The 17,904-nt window shown below is 38.1% G+C and overlaps 1 protein-coding gene across 2 annotated transcripts in view; it reads left to right on the forward strand.

Moving 5' to 3' along the window:
- Positions 1 to 938: 938 nt before the first annotated feature.
- ATP9B (ATPase phospholipid transporting 9B (putative)) overlaps positions 939 to 17,904 on the forward strand; it is a 180,387-nt gene continuing 163,421 nt past the window's right edge. For both annotated transcript variants that reach the window (XR_003255779.1, XM_026079780.1), the window contains exons 1-2: positions 939 to 1,076; positions 15,783 to 15,956. Coding sequence is in view for 1 of the 2 variants with exons in the window: in XM_026079780.1 (XP_025935565.1) it covers positions 982 to 1,076; positions 15,783 to 15,956 (269 nt within the window). In the remaining variant the exon portion in view is untranslated. The remainder of the gene's footprint in view (positions 1,077 to 15,782; positions 15,957 to 17,904) is intronic.

A 17,904-nucleotide genomic window follows, 5' to 3' on the forward strand; every position in this document is an offset into this window, starting at 1 on the left:
ACATCTAATTGCAGAGGAATATGGGGGTAACGTCATATAGTAGGTATAGGAACTCTTTTATCTTCTGAATCAGTGTTTTTTTCTGTGGTGACTTGTGTGTTGATCTTGTTAGATCCCACAGACTGGTTTATTACCCTTGACATACAGAAGGCTCGTTTCCATGTGGCAGTACTTCTGGCTCACAAAAAGTGTCTCTGTTTAATGGCAGAAAACAATCACTGTCAATTCACCGTGCTTTTATTTATTCTTGGTGATCACACAAGTGTTCACTGACATCCAGCATAGGCAACAGCTAGTCTTTGCCATCCAAGAGATTGAAGGGGTGCACATCTAGATCAGCTTAAAAAATGACAGGCATTTGCAGGGTAACAGAAGACATCCACTTCTAGGTTTGTCTCATGCGATTCCTGTTCAACGCCTGAACTCTCAAGATCCCCTGGACCTCCCGGTACTTCTCGTGGTGAGGAAGCCCCGTCTTTGCCGGCGCTGCCTGTGTTCCCCGTGCTGCCGAGCCTGCAAAACCCACACGCACAGTCCCGGGCTCCTGCTCTTTACGGCACATCCGTGCGGCCTTTCAGAAGTCGAAAACTAAGCTCGGCCAGCGTTAACAGAGACGCAGGGAAGCCCACCCGCGCGCCAAGCCCGCACCCCGCAGACGCCCCCCACCCGCTCCCAAAACCCGCCTCCCAACCGCCACTAACGGCCGCGCGCGCCCCTGCCCCTCCCCCGCGGTCGGGCGCCCGCACATCCTCGATCACTCCGCCCCGCCCCCCCGCGCGGCCCCGCCTCCTTGTTTACGCCGGGGCCCCGCCCCGCTGGGCGTTTCCTTCCTCCTCCAGTCAGCTGGCGGCACTGGTGACGTCAGGGGTTCCGGCCGCCGCTGGCGCGCGCGCGGCGCGAGGAGGGCCGCGGGGGGGAGGAGGGCGAGGTGAAGCGTTTCCGGGCGGGGCGGGCAGGAGGGAAGGGGGGGCGCCCCCAAAGATGGCGGACCAGATCCCGCTGCACCCGGTGCCGCGCAGCACCCAGCGCAGAGCGGCCTATTACACCAGCGCTCCCGCGGCGCAGCGCCACAACAGGTACGGGCAGGGCGGTGCGGCGCGGCGGCAGCCCCCTCCCCCGGCGGCGGGGGCGGCTCCTGCCCCGAGGGGCTCGGGGCGCCGCCGGGCTGTGGGGCGCGGAGGGAGGGAGGGAGGGAGGAAGGGGAAGGCCGAGATGGGGGCAGCGCGTCCCGCTGCTGCCGTCCCGTCGCCGGGCCGCTGCCGGCCCCCGGAGGAGGAGGAGGAGGCGGCGGCGCCGGGCGCCCGGGGCCTGCCGCGCCGCCACCGCCCCGCCGGTGCGGCCTTCACACCTCGCCGCCGCCGCACCCCGCGGCGCCGCGTTTTCCTCCCCAGTGCTGTGTCTGCGCTGGGCTGCCGGCGTGAGGTGCCTTATTTGGGACGTTGTTAGTAAACGTGCCGTGAGATAGGTCTGTTAGCGTGTAAACCCCGAGCTTTCTTTAAGGTTAGAATTAAAATAACTCCAAATTTCTTCAGACTCTTTTTTTTTCGTTGTTGTTGGGGGGGGGAAGTTAAGCTGCCAAGGAGCAATTTAAGGAAGCCAGTTTAAAGGCCTGCTGTCAAATTAAGTTTTCAAGTAAAGACTGAATGTTTGTTTGCTTCTTGTTATCCTAAATAACTTTTAGGAATCCTGTCATTGGGAGCAAGGAGAAAATACTCTCTGTAATTTTGATTTGTCCGTTGGACAGCACTCTTACAGTGGATGACATGATTATAGTTAATTGTCCGAGGATTTTTTTTCACCCTTCTTCTGTTTTTTATGGAATAATGATTGTGGGCACAAGGACTGGAGGGAGCAAGTGTTGTTTCCAAAGTAACCTGACTCTCTAAAAACAGAATTGTTAATACGGTTGTGTTAATTGAAATACAGAAATAAAGCAGTTTCATCATCAATAGAAAGTATTTATTTAATTGTCCGAATTGAATAACTGACAAAAAAGGCAGTTCTAAAACAGTGCAAAAATAGTTGGACGTAAACCATGTTGTCTTGATTCTTGTGCTAGAGATGATATTTTCAATTAACATGTGGGAGCTTTTAGGACAGTCTGCCATAGTAGTAGCTCTCCCCATGTCACTCATACTTGAATATCTGACAAATTGCAAAAGGTTTATTCTCTCTTTTGAGGTAGGGAGGTGTTGTTATTGTCCCCATTTCTCAGAGAACTGAGGAAGCTGTTGATGGAATCCGTAAGCCTCTCAGAAGAAGAGATGCTTCTGAGCATTTGGAAGAAAATAAAAAGGGAAGGGAAACAATTCTGTAGGCAAAAGCTTAGCCTGGAATGGCTGCAAAGGTACCAGGTCATTCTATTGTAGATTACCCAGTAGTGTTTTGGTACCTGGAAAAGATGCTATAGACATCATGGGCCAAGTTCATGGATTAGGTAGATACATAGGTGTATTGAGAGTATGTTTGCAGGCAATAGTTACAGTTATTTCAACAAACTGTTTAAATTTGGCTTTATAGCAGATTTGTCAAGCTATAAGATCTGGCAAGGAAATACTGATTCATTATAGATTTGCTTCCTCCCCTCTGTCTTGTTTGACCAAGATCACTCTCTAAAGACTGTGGATTAAATTCCTTATTCAGATTTTAGGTAACATCTCTGAGTTGTGGTCTTTAATAAACTGTTCTACAAGTGCAGTTGATAATATGTAACTTACCAGTCTTTCACACAAATGATTATCTAAGTGGTTCATTACCTGTGTTCAACTATTAATAAAACCTTAACAACTTAACAGATATGTTTATTACTGATGGTACTGTATTTTGATCATGTGATTAATTAAAATGCTCATTTGGGCTGTGAGAATTAGAGCATATACAGACCTGTTCACCCACTTCAATTCTGTATATTTTTTAAGGTGGGTTGAGTAGGTTGGTCATTCTCCTTCACGAATGCCATGCCCTGGATTCATGAGAGCACCTGTTGTGTACTTCTTGGAAGGTGTCCCTATGGACCTGTAACTAAAGCATGGAAATGCTTTTGTAGATTCTACCACGGCTGACTTGTGTAAAGTCAAGGAGGAAGTATGGCAGAGCAGATAGTTGAAATACACCTCATAAGTCTCATAAGATGTCTAGAGACAAATACTGATTAAAATACAATAAAGTATTATCTCAGGGTTAATCCAGCGCTGTTGTTTCTGGGCCCACAGGAGTCTTTGATTTGCTGTGATCTCTTTCTTCAGTGAAGAATTTACAATGTGAATATTGCCTCTTGTGAAAGTCTTACACACAGATCCTAAACTTCAGTGTGGTAGTGTTTTTAACTTGGATTGATGGCCCTGCTACTGTGTAACTTCAGCTAATACAACTTGTCAGCTACTAAGTTTTAGTGGCCTCAACACACGTTTGTAGAGTGACTCCTTCCGCTTGAGCTAAGCGATTTGTAGGAGTCTTCTCCAGTGTTGCTCTGGTTAACTTTGCAGTGAGAACAAGGACTTTCCCATTTAGCATTTGTTCTTGCTGTACTTCTTATACTTGAGATTACTTTGGCTGATCATTAGCATATATTTAAAATCTGGAATATGTTTTTCCTACACACCTTTAAAAAAAAAAAAAAAAAAAAAAAGCTTTGTGACTTTATACACTTCTGTAAAAGCTGTGAAATGTCCTGAGATGTACTTCATATATGAAGAATGACAATCTTAATGTATTTTATAGATTAACTTTGTTAATGCCTGATTAAAAATATATTAAATGTTATCTACAGTTAAATGAAAGCATACATACTGTTCAGCTTTTCTTTCTGATGAGTAAGGGTAATTTATTCCTTTTGCGGTAGAAATTTAGGTTTTTATATCTTCTTCCACCTTCTTTCTCTGCCCCAGATGGACAGAGAACTGTGTGTGTGATAAAGTCAGAAACTAGGGAAATCTATCTTAAAGGTTGTTCATATTCAAATTATTAAAAAACCTGGTTTTACTTAATGTGTATTCAACTTTGCTTTTCCTCCAAGCTTCTTAAAAACATTAGTGGATTGATGGATGTAACACTTTTGTTTTTTCTGTAGATAATATATCCTTCATTCCTTGCAGGAAAATGGTCACTGCTTTTTATTCATGCTATAAATAGAAAAGAGGACCAGAAAACCTCCAGGATCACATTAAATGTGCAGTGAGGCTAACACCTTTATTCTCATACGTTAGACTTGTATTCGTCAGCAGCAGCAGCAGCCCCAGAGTAAACAACAGCTAAACACAGGAAGGAGGTTAGCCATGCTGCAGGTGGTGTTGTCATGTAGGGTAGATAGAAGAAAAATGAGAAACTTGGTGGAATTTTGAAGCTGTTGAGGAGCTGACTGAGTTAATCAGTCATTAACCCTCATTTATCCATGAGCAAGTTATCGAGATTGTTCAGGTGTCCTGCACTTGCTGCTGTCTGCATATGATTGTATTTGGCCTAAAAGCGCTAACATGCAAGGTGCTGGGACTCTTGAGCTGGTACCAAAAATGAGGTCCTGCTAGTTGTGAGCAGTACTACATAAAATCAATTGTACTCCAGCTATTCACAAAGGCATGCCTGTGTTGTCGTGAAAAACACTCATTGCTGGAAGAAATCCTCTTACATTATTATGCATACCTGGATGGGTCACTCTGAAATTATGAGTAATACACTCAATATATTAGATCTTTGCAGTAGGGCAGATTGTGGAACAACCTGCTCTCTGTGATTTGCTCATTGATATGGCAACTGTGTTTTTAGGCAACCAACTATACTGTTATCTTTGAATCCTTATTCTTGTGTGTTGGTAGCATAAAAGACAAATGAAAATGAAGAAAGAACAAAATAGTAGGGTAATTTTTTTTTTTGTCCAGATAAATGCAGGATGTGTGTTGCTTAATGATGGGTGGACTGTACCATATTTAACACAAAGTATGTATAATCAAAAAAAATTAATCTATTCCAGGCAAAAGGGAACATGAATCTCCTGCAGAACCCAAAGTTCACTGAGAAATCATGTAGTTCCCCTGATGCCTCCAAAAGTTGAACAAATTTTTGTATTACACAGATGATCTCATGTAGGGATTGATGTGCTAATATTTTTTGTTATACTATTAATAAAAGTTGGCCCTCGACATCTTGCAGTAGTCCTGGTTAGGATTTCTCAAGATGTTCTTGGTAGGTTTTACAGTGACCCACCTGAAAAGAGGCATACAGATGTCAACAGATAACACTAGATGCGTGTACAATAATTATAGGATTTGCATTAGTTTTTTGATTTTTGTCATTGTCTAAAGTGCGCTTTGTTCAAATACCTTTGGTAGCTGGTGCATGCTCTCAGTTTTTTTTTCCCCTTTCCACTGGAATTGTGTGTTCTAGTTCTGAACTACACTGTGATTTTCATTTTGGAAGGAAATGATGTTATTTTGTGCTGCAGTGACAAATTATATGCTAGTCTTTTTGTATTTTAAGTGTAAATAATTGAGAATAAAAACTTCCTCAAATAATCCGAGGTGGTGTTGTTGAGACCATCTAACAATCAAAGTTAATAGGCTCTAAGATCTGTTACAGAATCTGTTATAGAAAGCTCATAATTTATTCTGAAGTGTTTTGCTATAACTTTGTGGTTCTCAAAAACCTTGCAAAGTGGCCAGAATTGTGTAAAATACTGGAGGTTGATGTTTCAGAGTTCACCCGTCACATTGGCTGTATACTTTGTATTTCTTGCAGTTTTTCTAAAACATTGTTAATTCTTATGAATCCCTCTTTCTGGGTACTTCTGAATGTTTAGAAAGTAAGTTCTCAAAATCTTTGGGCAGATACAGGTTTTTACAGGTTTCATTTTGGTCTGCTGTTCTCCCCTCTACACTTGTTAGTTGAACAGCACTGCCAATTTCATCATGAAAGTGAATTTGAAAATGACAGTAAAGGAACTGAAGGAATTTTCCCTCTTTATAACTAATACTGGCATTCATTTGAATTTTAATATAGCTTCTGTGAGAAAGCATTCTAAAGACAGAACTAAATCTACTTTTGGATGTTTGTTTTAAAACTACTGTTAAACATTAAGCTCTCTTGATGTCTTTCAACTATGTATTAAAAAAATTGTAACAAAAAGTAGTATTTGGAATGATCTAGTTTATGTTGACAGTATCTTGTTCTGCTGTTTGTTACAGTTTGCATTCTGTAAAAATCTGTGGAAAAGCTCTAACGCTGTCAGATGGATCAAATATCCTTAATTTTGTTGGAAATGAGTGTGACTGAGCAAAAATCAGTCCTAAAGGTGTTTCTGTTGTTTTAAGGGAGGCTAGGATGAACTGTGGCAGATTCTGTCTGAGCTGAATTATGGCTACTTCCAGAATGCTGCTATTGATCGCTTTAAACCACTGTTTCACCAGAAGCAATGAACTGCTTAGTCCAGGAATATAAACTATAAATGTGTATATTACTTTTTTGTAGAAATAGCATTGTTAAGGTACTACTCAGGGTGTGGTCACAGAAGTTCTTAAGAGATCAGCAACTGTATGAATGTACAGGAATTTAGGTACTGCTTGTTAATCTGCACACTAACACTTAGGGAGTAAGTTGACTTGTGTATTTTGTCTGGGAAAGCTCATAATGTCATCCCAGTTTCTATGATGCTTTCTTTAAATCAGAGCCACTGTCTTGTGTTCCCCCCACCAGTGACACATATACAGTACAGAACTGGCAGCTCGCATTTCTAAGCATACGTACCATTTCAGATTAGGCTAACCCACTTCTCTGTAGAACAGAATTTTTCTTTGCTTGAGGTATGAATTGAATATTGTGCTTCAACTCCAGGATATATTTGTAGTTCTTATAATACCAAAACTACAAATGTTAAAGGTTCAGCAGGTGCTTGCTAGAAGTGAAACAAACTGTAAACAACCAGAAGTAATATTCCTGATAAATATTTTGTATTATGGCTGCTAGTTGGTGTTGAAATGTATTGGAAATAAGAACACATTAAAATATACAGCTGTGTGTTATGCTGCTATATTCAAATAAATGTTCATTGAAATACACTTATGCCTTTTTCAGGATAAAGGGGAAAGGATTAAACATAATGCAAAGAAATCTCTGCAGAATTGTGGTCAGGAGAGTAGTCTGTCCTGTTATGCCATTCTTACAGAATAAGTCAGTCCCATATGTACTTTTTATAAGAGAACTGTTGGCCTACTAATTATTACAGACTTTAGCTGAAATTCAAAATGTTTACCTCCTTTGAAAAGCAAAACTTTAAGAGCTGCTTTTCTCTTTCCTGTTTTTTTTTGTTTTTTTTTATTTCATTTCTTGAAATAAAGACGATTGACAGTTGTCTTTATTGCAGGGCAAAATGTCCTTCCTTGAATTATGATTTTTGGCAAAAGATTGACCATCACTGATTGGAACTGTGTAGCTCAGTCATTTTTAGGCTCTATTTCTGCCTGAGCTGCGCTTTCTTGTTTGTTTCTTCCAAAAGACTTGCCTGCTTGGCACCTTTGTACTTGGGAGGTTTTATTTGTGTTGTGCTGGTGGGGGGTCTACATTTTCTGGACTCTTGTAAATGATGAAGTACCACACCTCGTGGAAAAATGAGTTAACACTGAATGCTTTTAACTTTCTTCTCTCTATGTATTCTGTGTCCAATGCTTATGTATGTTCAGGTATTCACATTGCTGGATTGGGTGTTACTCTGCTTGCTCATTATTCTTACTTATCTTTATCTGAAACATTTTTAACATTAGAAAAAGACAGTTGAGAACTTATACCAGTATAGTTCGGATTGCTATTGCAGACAATGCTTTTCTCATCATGTATGCATGTGACCACATGTGCAGTAGAATAAACTTTGTAAATATACTTCTATGGTTGTTCATCTTTAATCTGTATCTTTACCCAATATTTGCATGCCTTCTTGGTTTATATATGTAGTATCTGAATACAGTGATTTGTGTTACTTGGACAGGCATTTGGATTGCTTAAGTAGAACAGGGAGAGAAAGGAATTGATTGGGCTGCAATGTCAATAACAATACCCAGTGACAGTAATAAATATTGCAGTTGTGATCAATGACTTACCAGAACTCTACTTTTAACCAGTAGGGTGAATGTGGATTTTGTTTCTTCAAGTTCTGTATGTGTATTTTGGTATTTCTAGTACCTATTAGTTATAGAGACAATACAGAGATTCACTTACCTTGTCATGAACTGAAAAAGTATGTTAGTGTGTATGTAGTGTTTTGAGGGGTCAGTGAAGGGAGGTGAGGAAGGGGTGGCTTTTTATCATGAAGACTTTGTTATGCAGATCTTCTGAATTTGCTTCATCCATATATAGTTCTGGTAAGGAAATGAGCTAGGGAAGAGAGAAGGTAGATGGCATTCAGAGCGTTTGCTTTATTTAAGTGGCTGGTGGGACCTGTAGTTTTAGTATCTGTGATTTAAGCAGTTTTTGATAGGCTACTGTTGCAGGGGAGTTGCCTTGGTAATAATTATGTAGTACGCAGTTACACCTCAATCTCAACAGATGTGAGGATTTTTCTTTAGTTCTGCATGGCAGAAACTGCCATGGATATTATTATTGCATTTTACTTTTATTGTTGTAGTTGATCAAAAATGCTACCTTATGCTTTTCTAGAATATATCTCTCTATCACTCGTAAAAGGCTGAGAGCAATTTGATTTGTTGGGTCTTGTTGCAGTAAATATTTAAATTAATCTCAGTGACACACTCAATAATGTTTGTTCCCGTACAGTAGAAATACCTTTTCCTTCTTTTTTGTTGTCCAACAGACAAATGTGCACCTCAATGTGAGTGTTGTATTTGATGTTTAACGGTCCTATTATGCAAGGACACAAAAGCAAAGTTATCTGTTAAAACCTGATATAAATATTCAGCTTTACAAATGCTCGGCTTCCTTAAAAGCTATCCAAATGTATATTGCATTGTTAGAACTATTGGAGTATTGTGATTGGTTTCTTCTTCCACATGTAGATCTGACAGGCTTGTCCCTGATAATGTGTGCAAATGTATGACAGTGTTGAATTTTGTGTATGGGCATATATATATATGTGTGTATGTCTGTATTTTATTAGGCCAGGACTTGGAGTCAGCAACTTCCTAAGTAATAATGATGAAAGGTGCACTTTGCAGCTTGACTTATGGCTGCAAAGTCAATATACTTAATTTTTAACAACTTCTGAATGGATTAGCCGAAAATGTTACAGATCCTTGTTAAGAGTTGTTTGTGAGGGCAGCTGTTCTCCATTTCTAGAAGGGCTAACCCTCAGTCAAGTACAGAGATCTGTTTAAAAAGAAGTGTTTTATAATAATGCTAAGGTTGCAAGACTGGAGGAGGTTTTTTTTTTAAAAAAAAGCTAGTTAGGAAAGCTAGTCAGTTTTTCTTCAACTAAGGTTTTTTTTTTTGATGAATGCAATTGTCTTCTGGTAACTAAAATCAGAATTGTTGCTTGACTAAAGCAAAACTTTTCTTTGGTGGCTAGTGTTCACCTAAAACTTTCATCTGATAACTGTTTTTCTGAAATTTCAAATCTCTCTGCGAAAAGAACTGAACATCAAATTTCCATCTTTAAGAATGCCATTTTCATTTAAAAATGTTTTAGAAGAGAAACAGTGAAAAGTTGTAATCAGTTGCAAAAATACATGAAATAGCTTTTCTGTGTGTTGGAAGAAGAGATTAAAGGAGAACTATTCTTTAAATTTCACACATTTATCTGTAGAAGCTGCTTCCCTTCTCCACTTGCATTGTAAGTAAACTAGGAACAACATTAATGCCCTATACTTAAGCTAGATTTACTGCAGTGTAAGTCAGAGATGGGAGGTGTTTGAAATTGTAGGGAAGAAGTAATTTCTGATCTTTAGAAATGCAGCATGTTCTCTGAAAGAATTAAATATTTAAAATTTAATTTCTCATGTAGCTTCTAGCAAAGAAATCTGTATTATGGAGACACTGGGTGTTTGGATAAGAGAAGCATTTGTAGAGCAGTTCTATGAAAATAAGTTGTACACGTGTAAGCATGGTTATGGATGAAGGTATATTTCCTGCTGCTGTGCAAAAAAATTTTTTTTTTAGTCACAGGGCAGGATCTGAACAATTACGGCAGTGATATGTTCAGCCCACAGCAGTTGCTCCTTTCTTACTCTTTGTATAAATATGCTTCTCCCTTTCTTCCTTTTTCCTCTTGCTGCACCTCCCCAGTTTAGCAGTTGCCTGTTCCCTGATCCTCCGACTGGAGGAGGTGTTTGTGCAGAATAAATCTTGGAGCACAGAACTACAGGAGGCAGAGCAGGCTGTAGCTGAGAGACTGTGCTGCTGCCTCCCTGTCTTCTCCCGCCCGACCAGGAGTGGCGAGAACCCTGTGGCTGGCAGCAGCCAGGGAGCCGAATCGCCCGTGCCCAGCAGGAAGGGCCGTGGTCACAGTAGCGAGTGGTGGCAGCTCAGCTGTGGTAACTGTGGACTGTGACAGCTTTTCTTCTCCGTGCTCAGCTGGAACCTTTCCACTGCTGCCTCCATCCTGTGCTACCGTTCATCCCCTGGCCAGCTCCCGTCTGCAGTCCCTGCATGGATCCATGGCTGTGTGCTCCTTTTCCCTCCCTTGCTAGGTTTGAGAAGTACTGCTTTAAGACATGAGCTTTGGTTTTTTTTTTTTCTCCTTCTGAATTATCCTATACAGCGCAAGTGATAGGAGACAAGGAGATCTATTTTATTGTCTGCTTGTTAATCAAGAACTGCCTTTAGTGTTTGTGCAGTGTCTACCAGGTCTTTTCTGGGTCTTTTAAGCAGGCAGATAGAAAAATCCACTGTAAATACTGCCTCTGCATTTGTCAGAAAAATGTGTAATGATCCAGAAAAATATGTAATGGTGACTGCCTCCCCACCCACCTCGCACCTTCTTCCTGCATCCTTGCATGTTCCTCGTCAAGCCCAATGGCAAGTTTGTAGAAAATAGAAGTAGTTTTGGAGCTATGTGGATAGCCAGATTAGATTTAAATGAGTTAAAATGGGTTCCATTCTCAGTCATGGGGCACGTGGAGCTCTTGACACATCTACTCTGGCAARCAGCCCTGAAAATGGAATGATATACGAACAGGTGACTCGAGGTATAATTTTCACAGCAGATGTTTATATCAAAAATTGATTTAAAAATATTTATTGTACATGGTTTCCTTTCACTTAAATCTGTTTAAATGATATTCCGAACAGTAGCCCGGTTTTGTTGAAAGTTGTTTAATGTTCTTTTTTCCTTAGGAAACCATACTTTTGTCAAGATAGTTGTCTTCATACCTGATTTAATAGCACCCATGCTGTGAGTTTTGATGTCTTCGCTCTGGCTTCTTTATTCATATTGCTTTCAGTTCTTCCTTATTTTAATAAAAGTTTCTAGGATTATACTTAATTGATTTGTCACTCAAGGAAAATCCACACTTCAAGCAATTAAGTGTGGAAAAATACTAGGTAACAAAGACATAAAGATTTTTGTACTTATCCTAGTTATGAAAAATCCATTATTCATTATCATACTGTTTTTAAATACTGAGGTACAATTTTCCAACACAATAGGAAAATTGCTTTTGAAACGGAATAAATTGCTTGCCAGTTCAGAGGCTGTGTTTTGAAGCCAGGATTACAAACATGATGTGCTTATGCTCATTATCTTCACTACTTGATGAAGCTGCATATTTAAAAGTGCAAAGCTAGATCCTGATTGTTTATAATATAATGGTACAAAACACTTAAAGCAACTATGATTAGGACATCAATGTACTTGCAAATATTACCAGATTTACAAGAGAAGTTTTAAATATTAAGCATGTCTGTAAATGTGTTCATTGCCCAGTTTTGCATCTTTCCCATGATTCTCTTACATTAATGTGTTCCTTCAAGAGAAGCTTTAACTATGTTTGCTTTGTTACCTATATATATAAAGCAAATTATTTTATGAATCAGACGCATTTTCTTCACAAACTGATTTTTTCCTTAAGTTTAACTTTATACAAAAGTAAAAGGGGTCTATCAGTTTGCAATATGTTGCTGTATATTCTGGTAACAGCTGGCAGATTGTGGTTTCATTGGATCATGTTACAAATACAGTATTAATTGATTGAATGTCTAACAGCAGTATACAATGTAACAAAAAGCTCTATATTAAAGCAAGTAAATGTAATGATATAGTTTGCAAACTTAACCAGGACAGATTATGAAAGCATTGAAAGTGAACCTGTTTGAACACAGGCCTGTCTTGCTGAACCTCTTAGCATAATGTCTTAGCTATTTTATAAGCAGTAGTTTTATCATTGTGTGTGATGTCTGAGTGTTAAACTTGTTCTAATTTGAGAGTAATCCATATTGTTTTATGTTATATATGTATAAAGCTGTAATAATACTTGCCTTGTTTTGAGAAGTTGCTTTTGTATAGTGTTCTTAAGGAATCATTTATAGTAGTGAAAATGGAAAATGTACTGGCAGATTGCCATTTTAAGCTAAGTCTCAGATGCAGCTTTTTACAGTCGACACTGTTGTAGTTCAGGTTTGTAATATTTGTTCTAAACTTTCTTTTCCTTTTTGAAGTGGGTAGTGGTAACAGTAGTTAATTCTGAAAGCATTTTCCATTATAAATGCTTTATTTTTGCATAAATAACTTTCTGGGAACTCAACTTCGAACAAATCTATGCAGTTTTTTAAATTTGAAACACTTTTGCTGTGTTTTCTGCTTTGTTACTGTGCTCGTGCATTATTTGAAACAAATGAAGAGTGTTTTTTTTCTTTTTTCTTTACAAAGTCTAATGTGATTAAGGTTCCAGTGCTCACTTGGCTTGCATGCTGTTCTCTTCTCTCACCTCCCCCCACTTAAGTATTATAATCTTGCTCAGACCACTTTAGAAATAAAATTCCGTAATAATATCCCATACCAAGCGATTGAAAGGAGGTGCAGAAAGCACTGAAGGTATACATAATCTGTCAATCAAAAGGGGAAGTGCCTGGTTAACCAATAGTATTTTCTTTCTTATTAGATCTTCATCACTAACTGTGTTAACATGAATTTGTTACACAGTTAGTGTATAAAGTATGTTGTGTACTTTTTCAGTAGAAAATCTATGCTATGGTAGATTTAAAAAAAAAAAAATTAAAAATCCTGGCATCCAAAGATTAATAAGTGTTTTAATATATTCCTGTACAGAACAGGGCACAACACAGAAAATCTAGGGCAAAAGGAAAGGCTTTCAAATTTTGTGTGTTAAATATCCAGTAAGCTGAGAAAATGTAAAATCCAGTGATGGTGCCTTTTCCTGTTTAGCACTGTTGTTTGTAGTGCTATGTTCTTTTGAAAATATTGAGTTTACTTCTCAAGATTTTAAGGACTCTGCTAATTTCCATACTGCTTTGCTTACTGCTATGTGTCCTTCCTGGGTTGCCCCATGCTATTGCTACTATTCCARCAGTAAGAATTAGACCCTCGAGAATGTTGCGTTACTGCTCTGCAGTCTGTTTAAGCTCTTTGTCACTGTTTTTCCTAAAACTTCGTATTCTGTTAATGCACAACTCTTTTGATAGTTTTGATGTATGTCATAAAGTTAAACTTTATATTTGTATTTCAGATTTGAGGCTATTGGTATACTGTGCATTTCTTATAAACTCTTTAATTTCTTAAACTCTTTATAAACTTGTCCTGATGAATCATGTGTTTAGGATTGATCAGTTCATGCTTTTTTTTTTTCTCCATCCACAGTATAAACTTTTACCTTGCTTAATTAGTTTATCAGTATGTTCTTATTGTCTGTTCAAAGACTTACAGGGAACATATAAGCTCACCTCAGAAGGTGAGAAAATGGGCTGAATTCTTGGGTTATGAGAGAAATATTTTTATTCTCTATGGCTGCATAAATTCAAGCGCACCCCAGGTGTTCCTGGACACTGGAATACAATACCTGGTGTGATACCTGGTGTACCCTGGCATGAAGTTGGGCTTTTCCAGTATTTGCTCTTCCTGGACACTTCCCAGGCAGTTGGAGTGGTCGAGGGACCTTTCCTGTTAGACTGTTTGCAAGGAGTCGCCTTGTTTTTGGCAGCTGAGGCAGTTTTAGGAGCATGGATGCAGGCCGTGCTCTGCTATTTAATTGTAATGCTTGGGAACGTTCCAGGCACGTTCAGTTTATTGGTGTGGCTGTAGCCTAGTGCGTACCTCTGAGAGTTGCTTAGCACTGATATGGCGCATTTCTGCGTGTGCACAAATATATCGGTGAACAGCTTCTTTTGTTAATTACTATTTTATTAAAAAATCATTTTTGAGGTTGCTGTGGGGGAAATGGCACAGTCCCAGCATGCACAGTGTAACAGATGATGAAATAATAAAAATTCATAAAAATCAAACTACTAATTCTAGAGTTTCACCTCTGCCAAACACGCATATGTTTTTGTGATTCAGCCTTTTTTTCTTGATTTTTCTGAGCTCTAGGAATCATTCTGCACTACTCCCAATGCAAGAATAAATTCAAGTTAGATAAATTATAGATTACACAAAGAAAAGACTGATGACAGACTACTACTTTTCCCAACTGTAAAAGTATTTAAGGGGTTTTAAAATATCCATATGCAGAATATTTTTCATTGATTCTGGTGATACTGGTGAGATGCTTTTTCATAAACTGATCCTATTTAAAGACTGCTTAACCACCATTTCCAAGTGTGTGTGTGTGTAAACTTATTGCTCATGTGCTAAGCTATTGATATTTTCTCATGTTTTGTAAGCATTCATGCATCCACCTTTTCTGACCATTTCATTTAAGTAGTTTGAATATACAATACTTTGATCTCCTATATTGTGCATTTTTGTTGATGTTGCTTAGGATTATTGTATTTATACTATTGTATACATGTAGGTGATCTTTGCTTGACTGTGACATTTAATTCCTCTTTAAATTTTTTTCCAATTAGTATACTTATTAGTTCTTTTAATAAATAAAAGCTGTAAAAGCAAACCTGAATAATAGCACAATTTCTTCCTATTTTTATGCCATTGAAAAGATGATTGAAACTGAAGAAATAATCCAGTTTACACTTGGAATTCCCCTATCAAATGTTCAGGTGTTTCTGGGTGCAAGTGTTTCATGGCTGTAAAATTTGAAGTGGAGAATGGTTCCTGGAGAAGAAAACACCACTTTTAGCTTAGTGGTATTTTCACAGATTCTGCAGGCAAATTTGTTTTGACTCACTGAATATTTCTGTATAGAGTTATAAAAGTAACTAACTTTTTAGTAATTAAAACAAAGATTTTGATGAAACGTGTAACAATTGTGGCTCAAAGAGGTCTATGGAGACAGGAATAGACATAGGTACATCAGGAAAGCAAGTTGAATGAGCGCAATCAAAATAAAAGGTTTACACTTTCATGAAAACTCAGTAATTTACATCTGCTATAAACTCTGCCAAATAAAAAAATTGGTTAACAGTCTTACAAAGCATCCTTTGAAAAGGATGAAGTTGCAGCTCTCTGTGTACAAATTGCTTTTAAACCAAATGAGAATTTTCTCTAGAATGACTTATACGAAGGTGATTGCAGACCACTGTGCTGCATTACCTGTTCCTTAACTCAAATCCAAATTTCTTGTTGGTGTGATAGCATGAATACATGAGGTGGTTAGATGAAAATGTCTCTGATAAAATTCCGTATGGCAAAAATAACTTTTTTTTTTTTAACTTCAAGAGATTCACAGTAATAAAATAATTATATATAGGTTATTCAGTGTTTTTTTTCATTTTGCCAGGTACCAAGTAGAAGATGAGTCCTCTCATTTGGATGAAATGCCATTAATGATGTCAGAAGAAGGCTTTGAAAATGATGAGAGTGATTACCACACTCTACCAAGAGCCAGAATTTCTCAGAGAAAGAGAGGCTTAGAATGGTTCATCTGTGGTGGCTGGAAATTCCTTTGCACTAGGTTTGTTGCATACCAGCACTTTTTATTATACTGTTCAACAAATTAAGTAAATGTTAATTTTGTATGTTGTGTGGAATGTACAGAGTACAGGAACACAATAATTTGCTTGTCATGTGCCTTTTGACTACTTTGCTTGCATTTTTCCAAACTAACCCAATACCAGCAGTTAAACTTAACCCCCCTCCCCCCCAAAAAAAAAAAAAAAATCCAAGAAGCTGCTGCTGTAAACTCCTCCTGGCTGCTATGCTGACTTAAAAGAAGAAAGAGGCTTTTTAGAGAGATCATATACTAAACTTGTACTATTCTGAGGCCCATAATTGGCAGTGTACAGGTCTGGTCCTCACTTCACTTAAAACCAAATCAGGAGGAAGGGGTTAAAGCTTCACTTGATTTTGATGGTGTTAATGTGTTGATAGTTAACAACACATAGATTTGATTGGTGCTGCTGAAAAGAAAAAGCAAATTCATTAACTAATGAGTAGTTAATACTTCAACTTTAAAGGTTAAAAAATACATGTAAGTGATGGCCTTAGAGTGAATTACAGCTAGAATTAGCTCTTGTGACTTGGTTCCCATTTATAAACCTCTTGTGCTAAACTCTCGTGTTTGGAGTTGCTTTAGAACTAGTAAACCTCTAATGAATTGCTAATGAATTTCTAAATATAGAAATTGCTATCAGGGTTATTGAATTCAAATAATACTCATGGTTTTTATCTTGAATGATAAAACTTAAGAATCAGTCAAGTGAAATGAGTGGCGTATTTCCTGTGAACATTGAGTGAATGAGTGCTTTTTTGGCAAATTATTTCAGAATTGGTTTAGGTGCAAGTCTTCACAGGTGGTTTTCATGACACTTGCTAAATTCCAAGAGGTATGAAACAAGTATTCTACCTGAGAAATCGAAATTTCTATTTGTGCACCTTTACTTTCGAAATAATTTGTTTATACTGCTTTACTCTTTCCAGAAAAATATAATCTGTGTTGATGTCTTTTTTCCTACAGTGACTTAACAAAAATCCACAGGTTATTAATTTTAGGTATTATATGGAATAAGTGGTTGGAAAGTAACAGGAAGGATGTAGGGAAACAGTTAATGGGAGCAGAGTTTGCATATATAAATGACTTTGGAAGCAGTGTTTCTGTTGCAGAACTATCATTGTATTTTTTTTAAACACTTAAGTATGTTAAGATTTTTCATTAAATTTTTGGGGAAAAGTCTTAAAATTTGGATACCTTTCAAACACACTAATTTTAGGTAAGTTCAGATCTTTGAGTCTAAGTTACTGTGAAAAACAGACACAGATTCTGTGTAGCTCTAACCTCTGTATGAGCAGTCTTTGTGCATATAATGTTTTACAGGACTTCAATCATGAGACCTGATTTTAAGGTAACTATTTTGAAACATGCTGAGTATAGCAATCTGTAATTATATCATTCATTTTAACATTTGTTTTTTTGAAGGAAATGCGGCTCACGATGCTCATTCTCAGTCTTTATGCACCCATTAATTTTTCTAGTGATTTAAACAAACCTTGACTGAAGGATGGGCATTTCAGTTACATTCCTGTAATTTTCATGAAAACAGACTAGTAGAGAAGGCACCTTGTAGTTGCCCTGACTGAGGCACTGAAAAACCTACAGTGTTTAGACAGGGCCAGGTAATTACAAGAAGTGTTTAATTTGGAATTCATTAACAACTGTAAGAGAAAAGTTCATAAAAAAATTGTCCTTGGTGCTGAGGACTGCAGAATTCCCTGTTCTTGACTGCTTTTTAGCCTTGATGGATGCTTCTGAGCTTTAAGTGGAAGTCAAGCCTTGAAACTTTCAAGCTTTAAAAAAAAAAGGTCAATTGAAATAGTTGAGTCATACTTGTGTTTTTATTTTTGAGAATGAAAAGAGCAAAGATGGTGCATTATGGCTGAGTTATTTTTCTATCTTCTTGTATAGC

The sequence above is a fragment of the Apteryx rowi genome, unplaced genomic scaffold (genome assembly GCF_003343035.1).
Source record: "Apteryx rowi isolate R43461 unplaced genomic scaffold, aptRow1 scaffold_50, whole genome shotgun sequence".
Lineage (NCBI taxonomy): Eukaryota > Metazoa > Chordata > Aves > Apterygiformes > Apterygidae > Apteryx > Apteryx rowi.